The sequence below is a fragment of the Mus caroli genome, chromosome 6 (assembly GCF_900094665.2).
Source record: "Mus caroli chromosome 6, CAROLI_EIJ_v1.1, whole genome shotgun sequence".
NCBI lineage: Eukaryota > Metazoa > Chordata > Mammalia > Rodentia > Muridae > Mus > Mus caroli.
Window position 1 is genome coordinate 79273021 of NC_034575.1, and position 8229 is coordinate 79281249.

An 8229-nucleotide genomic window follows, 5' to 3' on the forward strand; every position below is an offset into this window, starting at 1 on the left:
AGCAGTCGGGTGCTCTTACCCATTGAGCCATCTCACCAGCCCCCTTGTGTAGGTTTTTGTTGTTGCTGTTATTTTAAATAGTATCTCAGGAAAGAACATCAACTTGGATTTGGCTCAAACCAAAAAGAATTACCCTGGATCCCTTTTTTCTCCCACTAAGTAGCTACTTCCATCGTACATCCAGGCTTCAGTGCGGGTTTCTCTGTCCTTTCTTCTGGACTCAGGCCATCTCCAGCTCTCCCAGATTCCACACCCCAGGCCCCTCTCCCAGTTTATTGATTGATTGCAACAGGCTATCTATATGTATTTTTAGATGCCTCGGAATTTGTAACCATCCTCCTGTCTTTCAAGCTCTGGGGCACAGGCCTGCGCCAGGACAGCCTACACTTCAGCAGCTTCCTACGGAAATCCCTTACCCCTACTAAGCTTCACTGCACATAACTGCCAAAGTAATTAAGCCAGCTATGTCACTTGTCAGCATATGTCCCCCTGGTGACCTGGCCACACTCTCCTTCTGGGTCTCTGTGCCCCTGGGCTCTATGTCAGCTGGCCTCTCTGTCTGAGAAGCTCCTCTGGTACTGGAAATGTCATCTCTTCAAAGGCATTCTAGATTGGAAAGACTACTCAGCGGCGAAGAGCACCGGCCCTTGGGGAGGACTCTCATTCAGTTCCCTGCACCTACATGGCAGCTCACAACTGTCTGTAAATCTAGCTCCAGGAGTTCTGATGACCTCTGACCTCCATGGGCAACGGGCACACATAAAATAAATACGATTTATGTTTAAAACAAAAGAGAACAATGAGCTAGTCCCCACAACTATCCTAATGTTTCTGTCTTGGCAATTTCGACTTCAGCATTCCTATTTTCTATAGGATTTTTTTTTTTTTAAGATTTATTTATATGATCACACTGTAGCTATCTTCAGACATACCAAAAGAGGGCATCAGATCCCATTACAGATTGTTGTGAGCCACCATGTGGTTGCTGGGAATTGAATTCAGGACCTCTGGAAGAACAGTCAGTGTTCTTAACCACTGGGCCATCTCACCAGCCCTATTTTCTGGAGTTTTAAAAAGTTACTTAGGAGCTGTGTGTGTGTGTGTGTGTGTGTCGGTACACACCTTTAACTCCAGCACTTAGGGGCAAAGGCAAGCTTATCCCAGTCAGGGCTTAAATACTAAGATCCCAATTAAAAAAAGAAAGTAAGTCATTTACCTTCTGTCAGCATGCACTTGAATACCCACCCACCTTCCTTTCCTGTTCCTCTCACTGCCTAAGAAATAACAAGTTCTCCATATGTTTGTCGAGTGTGAATACAGATGGAACTAACTTACCTGTCTTGCTGTAAGCAGCCGCTCATTGATCTCCTTCTTGAGGTCTCCGTTGTCATCCAGCTCTCCCTTCTCCAGGGCGTCTAACCATCTCTGTTCCTCCTCTTCCTCCTGGCCCTCCAGATCCCCTGGCAGGTCCCGAAGTGGGGAGGGGGACAGATTACTGTCTTCATCTGGGTGGGAAAGTTGAAGGAAAGTGCAAACATTAATTAATCGAAGTTGGTCCTAGGACAATGAAAATTCTCAGACCCCACCCTCTTCCTTTTGCTGGTTAGAAATGAGCAATCCAGCTTTGCCACTTCCACGGTCTTCTCACCCAGCCAGGCGCGGTACTGCTCCAGAGGTACGCCTTCCATCGGTTCCTCTTCATTATCCACCACCATCAGGGGAGACGGTGAGCGAGGCCCCTCGGGAATCACAGTGAAAGTGGGGACACTGCAGAGTAGAAACGCTACTCTAAAGTGAACAAGCAGCTGGCTCTCTCCTACTCTGGAGCTACAAACAGCTTTCCCCACCTGCTGGGATTCTTGCTGCCTTAACTTGGACCCAGCCCACCTGCTACTGAATTTTCCCGAGTTAAATACTTGATCTCACCTCTTGGTGCCCAGGACCTGTCCACCCAGCTTGATTTTAAGTTTAAGTTGGGGCTTGGCAGGAGCCTGCAGCGTCGGTCCGGCCTCCTCTTCCTGATGATGCTTTTTCTTGTGTTTCTTTTTATGTTTCTTGTGTTTTTTCTTGTGTACTCCGTGGCCGTGGGCACCTGCCAGGCTCAGCTCCAGCGTTTCCCCTGCGGAAGGAGAGCCTGTAAGAGGGGATCGGCCAAACAGTGGCAGGGGTAGATCTGACTAACCTAACAATTCAACTGAGTCCCACTCTTCCCAAGTTATTAGCTGTTACCATAACAACAGCCCCGCCTCGCTCCTTCCCACCTGTGGCTGGCCGACTCGGCTCCACCGAGTATCAGCGACTCCTTTTTCAAGATCACTGGAGTTAGAGCCACCCGCGCTTACCTGGCTCGGGGGCCTCCATAGCCCCAGATGTGCTCCCGCGCCGCCACAGCTTGCTCATGGGGTCCTGCAAAGGGAGAGGACTGGAAACGGTCGGGACACAAGCCGACATGCCTTTTCCGCCCCGCGGAAGAACGGAATCCAGCAAAATAACCGGCTACTTCCGGCGCCTGGCAACCATGTTTGTGCGTGGTACGCCTTACAGCCAAAAATATTCCGGTAAGAAACAGGGTCCATTGCAAACAAAAGTTCCGGCATTGCTAGGCACCTTACTGGCACACCAGCCTTAAAAAGAATTACGAGTTCGAGGCCAGGCTTAATGCCATCTTGTTCTCAAAACGAAAGTTCAAAGCCTCTAGGAGGCAGGAAAAGCCATAAAAAAGGTAAGGTTTTCCCCTAACTTGGGTTCCCTGTATTAGATTCCTGACCTGTTCTGTCTCCCTTTTTCTGTGTTGCTGACTGTCTCTTTCTGTCTCTTCTCTTTGTCTGTCTACCTGTCTGTCTGTCTGTTTGTGTCTCCCCCTTCCCTCTCATTGCTCTCCCCTCCCCTCCCCCTCCCCCTCTCTTTTTCCCCTCTCCTCTCCTCTCCCCGCACTCCCCGCCCCCCAATCTCCCCATTCTCAATGGTTGGCAATGAGGGGCAACGTCGTGCGGTGCATCTTTATTTGTAAACACTACGCTTCTCAACTAAGAAAAGTTGTGAAATAATAAGATTGACAGAGAATTTAGATTCCAGAGAATCTACAGTTACATTGTAAAGAATACAAGCATCCCTCTAATGAGGGATCTAAATGAATTTGCTACATCCCTGTACTGTGAAGTTAGGAAGCTAGTTAACTTGAACAAAACCAAACATAGCAAGGTAGGAAACTGGTGAGAGAAATTGCTGATGTGTGGTTGGGAAATGAGGGAGGTAGGAGACCTTTGTTTTGTTTTTGTTGTTTGAGAAGGGGTCTCACTATGTACCCCAGGTTGGCTTGGTACTCCGAATGTACCCAGACTGGTGTCAAATCCATGAACTTTCTACTTCAGCCTTCCTAGGGCTGGGATTGCAGGCATTAATAACCAAACTTTGCTGACATTTTTCACATATCCTTTTCCCCCTTTGAATTTTGCTTAAAATTTGTGAATGTTTCCCTTTATCTTCTAGTTAATTTATACATATTTTTAAAAACAGCACAGAGCCGGGCGTGGTGGCGCACGCCTTTAATCCCAGCACTCGGGAGGCAGAGGCAGGCGGATTTCTGAGTTCGAGGCCAGCCTGGTCTACAGAGTGAGTTCCAGGACAGCCAAGGCTACACAGAGAAACCCTGTCTCGAAAAACCAAAAAAAAAAAAAAAAAAAAAAAAAAAAAAAAAAAAAAAAAGGCACAGAATTGAATATGCCAATAAATAAGAGAAAAACCCTAAAAACTGTGATTCAGGACTGGAGAGAAGGCTCGGGAGTTAAGAATGCACACAACTCTTGCAGAGGACCCAAGTTCACTTTCCATCTCCCACATCAGGCAGCTCACTGCTGCCTGTAACTCCATCTCTGAAGAAATCTGATAGCTCTGGTCTGTGCCGGCACCTGCACTCAAGTGTACATAGGCAGGCACAGACACACACCTGCACATAATGTTTTTAAATGATCTGAATGGGACTAGAGAGATGGCTCATCAGCTAAGAGCACTTGCTGCCCTTTCAGGGGACCCTGGTTTGGGTCTCAGTACCGACACAGCTTCCCCCAATCATCAGTATCTCCAGTTTCAGATCTGGATGCTGCTTCTGGCCTCCTCCGGTCCTCTGCAAGGCCAGCAAATCTTGTTAACAGCTGAGCCACCTCTCCAGCCCCTTGATTCTCTTGATTTTATTTATTTATTTATTTATTCATTTATTTATTCATTCATCCATTCATTTTTGAAACAGGGCTTCTCTGTGTGGCCCTGGCTGTTTATTTGTTTATGTTTATTTACCTGTTTGGCAGGGTTTCTCTGTGTAACCTTGGCTGTCTTTGGAGCTCACTTTTTAAACCAGGCTGGCCTTGAACTCAGAGATCCGCCTGCCTCTACCTCCCAAGTGCTGAGATTAAAGGTATGTGCCACCACACCCAGCTTTCTTGATTCTTTTCATTTAAGATTTATTTACCACTGGGCGGTGGAGTTTGAGGCCAGCCTGGTCAACAGAGTGAGTTCCAGGACAGCCAGGGCTATAAAGAGAAGCCCTGTCTTGAAAACAAACAAACAAACAAAAACAAAGATTTATTTACTTAAAATGTATACAGCATTCAACCTGCATGTATGCCTGCAGGCCAGAAGAGGGCACTAGACCTCATAGGTAGATAAACCACCATGTGGTTGCTGGGACTTGAACCCAGGACTTCTGGAAGAGCAGACAGTGCTATTAACCTCGGAGCCATCTCTCCAGCTCCCTTGATTCTATTTTTAAAAGTATCGTGTACTAGTATCTGCTTAGAAAAAATTGAGGAATATACAATGTGCTACTAGTGACTGTCTTTAGAAGTTAGAGTTAAGGATTATTTTACTGTCTAGATTTGAACTCATTCTGTAGACTGGTCCGGCCTCAAACTCAGAGATTCACTAGCCTCTGCCTCCAGAGTGCTGGGATTAAAGGCTTGCCCCACCACACCTGGCCTTTTTTATTTATAGTTTTAAGACAGGATCTTATATATTCCAGGCTGGCCTGAACCTTGCAGTATAGCTGAAGATGACCTTGAATTCCTGACTCTCCTACGTCTACTTCCCCAGTGTGATATGCCCCATTATACCGGGTCCCGTGGAGTGCTGGGGATGGAGCCTGGGCTTCATGTATGCTAGACAAGCACTCTACCCACAGACATAAACCATTTGTAATTCTTTTTTAAGTCTACTGAGTATACCAGGCACAATGGGCTGGGTCTAGCAAGAGTAGCACCCAACACCTGCATTTTGGAAAACTAACTTAGGGAGGCCTTTCTGGAACATATTGGGGTGTTTAGCTACGTGGCCGTTCCTCGGGTTCTGTTGTTTCTGTTCTATAAATAAGGAAACTGAGGCTCAGAGAGACAAACACACAGGCAGGGAGTAACAGTGTAAGCATCAGACAGAGGCTTCCTGACGCTCGTCTGGGCTGTTTCCTCTGTATCCTGACGACCAGCAGCGAGGAAGTGAATGACAACCAGCTTCTTTCTGGTCTTAGGCTTTTTCCTTTTCTTTTTTTGTAGCTTTGCCTTGTTTAGTGTGGAAATATACAGACTGAGAGGAATTTTACCTTCTGAAGGCGTTCTCAAGGCTTGTTTTAAAATTTCATGAAAAAAAAAAAATAAATGTATAGTGTTTGACCAGAAATGGCCCCAAAAGACTCATACATTTGAATGCTCGGTTACTAGGGAATGGAACTCTTTGAAAGGATTAGAAGAAGAACTAGGGGGTGTGGCCTTGTTGGAGGAAGTGTGTCACTGAGTGTGGGTTTTGAAGTTTCAAACACCCACCCATGCCAGGACCAGTCTCTTTCTGCTGTCTGCAGATGCAAATGTAGAAATCTCAGCTACTACTCCAGCACCATGCCTACCTGCTTGCCAAGTTGCTTCCAGCCATGATGATAAACTCAATGATGGATTAAACCTCTGAAGCTATAAGCGAACCCCAAATTAAATACTTACTTTAATAAGAGTTGCCTTGGGGACTAGAGAGATGGCTCAGCGGTTAAGAGCACTGACTGCTCTTCCAGAGGTCCTGAGTTCAATATCCAGAAACTACCTGGTGACTTACAACCATCTGTAATGGGATCTGATGCCCTCTTCTGGTGTGTCTGAAGACAGCAACAGTGTACTCATATAAATAAAATAAATAAATAATTCTAAAAAAAAAAAAAAAGAGTTGCCTTGGACATTGTGTCTCTTCGCAACAATAGAATAGTGGCTAAGACATATAGAAACGATAGAACGTTTCTATCGCAAGAACGATAAAAAGAACTCTTTCATCTATTCATACCAGATCTTCCAGCTGACACTGTCAGGACATAGTGTAGTCAGGAGTAGTGGAGCACTGGCTGTATTGTAGCTCCAGCATTTGGCAGGCTGGACAAGAGGAACCCCAGTTAATTTAGAATCCAGCCTGGGACTTACTGAGATGGTCTCTCAAAACAAAACATAACAAAAAACAAAGACCAAAACAGGCTTGGGGGTTGGATGGTTGGGTCAGTGGTTAAAAGCAATGAATTGCTCTTGCAGAGGATCAGAGATGGACTCCCAGCACCCACATGGAGACTGACAGCCATCTGCAGTTCCTGGGGATCTGATACCCTATTGGGACATCTTCAAATTCTGCTTACATGTGGTACACAGACATACATGAAGGCAAAACACCTATTCATATAAAACAAAAGGATAATAATAATAATAACAACAATAAACAAAAAAAATCAGGCTAGGTATGTATTTGTAATCCCAGAGCTCAGAAGGCAGGCCAAGTTCAAGGCTAACATGGTCTACTCAGTAAGATCCTGTCTCAAAAATCAAAGCCAAGGAACACTAGGTAACATTTCCTTATAGTTACTACCACGATTATTACCGTTTTTCTGACCACCGTGAGAACAAATTGCAGACCCTATTACTATCCAGTCCACAGGCCCTATTTTAATCTCACCAAATGTTCAATGAGTGCCTCTTTTTATTGCAGTTATTGATCAAACATGGTCAATTGCTTCCCATAGGCATTGCCTCAGTCCTCTCATGTTATTAGTTAAAAGCATACCACTGTAAAGAAGAACCCAGAATGGAGAACAACTTTGAACTCCTGACTCCACAGCCTCCACTTCTGAAGTGCTGGGATTACAGGTGTAGGTAAACATGTATGGCTTGTGCTTATTTCCATATATATTTATTTATATAAGTTTAGATTCTCTGTTCAAGTAATGAGTTTTCAATTTTTATTATAAGGGATGGAGAGATGGCTCAGTGGTTAAGAGTACATGATTCTCTTCCAGAGGACCTGAGTTCAATTCCTAGCACCTACATGGCAACTCACAACTGTCTGTAACTCCAGGTTCAGGGAATCGAACACCCTCACCTTCACATAGATATACATACAGGGAGAATACCAGTGTACATAAAATTAAAAGAAAAGAAAGTATAATAAATAAATAAATATCTTTTTATTATAAGACAGGTGTGGTGACACAGGTCCTTAAGCCCATCACTTCTGAGGCAGAGGCACTAGGACCTTGGTCTACATGTCAAGTTCCAGGACTATATATGTAAGATTCCCGATGCTGGGCCTCCGCTCAAGTCCCGGGATGAGCTGGCCAACACCCCAACGTTCAGAAAACCACACCTGATGCAAACTGTAAGAGGTTTTGTTATCAGCTAGCTGAGGATGAACCCCACCCCCACCCCCCACCCCGGGCCTGGCAGGGCAGGGGAGTTCAACGCCCCCAGAGGTGACAGTAGGGGGCTTTTAACAGCTAGCTGAGGAATTGGGAGGAGAGTTGGGAAGAGTTGGGAGGAGTTAGGAAGAGTTGAAAGGAGTTGGGAAGAGAGTTCTCTTCCGGGTGTCCTTGGTGAAATTTACAAGGCAGGAGTGGGGAGTGAGTTCTTTCTGAATTTTTATCTAGGTGTCCTCAGCACAGGAAGGCAGGCATCTCCGGTTGTAAAGTATAGAAACAAAAAGGCTTTTTGCTGGCTATAGAGAACAAAGAGCTTCTTTCTGGCTGTATTTTTAGAGATCAGGGAAAACAGGCTTGGGGACCATCTAGGGGCTTTACCTTCCAGGGAGAAACGCTCTAAGTCGGAGTCTCACACATAGACTCTCAAAACAAAAGCCACAACAAAAAAAAAATTACATTTATTTGTTTGGGGGTGAAGATGTGACATAGCTTTATGTCAAATTGACATAACCTAGAAAGGAGGGTAC

The 8229-nt window shown here is 45.3% G+C and overlaps 1 protein-coding gene across 1 annotated transcript in view; it reads right to left on the reverse strand.

The window, feature by feature from the left end:
- Ino80b (INO80 complex subunit B) overlaps positions 1 to 2545 on the reverse strand; it is a 3733-nt gene extending 1188 nt beyond the window's left edge. The window contains exons 1-4 of the mRNA XM_021165138.2: positions 2343 to 2545; positions 1927 to 2119; positions 1649 to 1767; positions 1336 to 1505 (exon numbers count right to left, since the gene is read on the reverse strand). Of these exons, the coding sequence (XP_021020797.1) occupies positions 1336 to 1505; positions 1649 to 1767; positions 1927 to 2119; positions 2343 to 2451 (591 nt within the window). The 5' untranslated portion in view covers positions 2452 to 2545. The remainder of the gene's footprint in view (positions 1 to 1335; positions 1506 to 1648; positions 1768 to 1926; positions 2120 to 2342) is intronic.
- Between the last annotated feature and the right edge of the window lie 5684 nt (positions 2546 to 8229).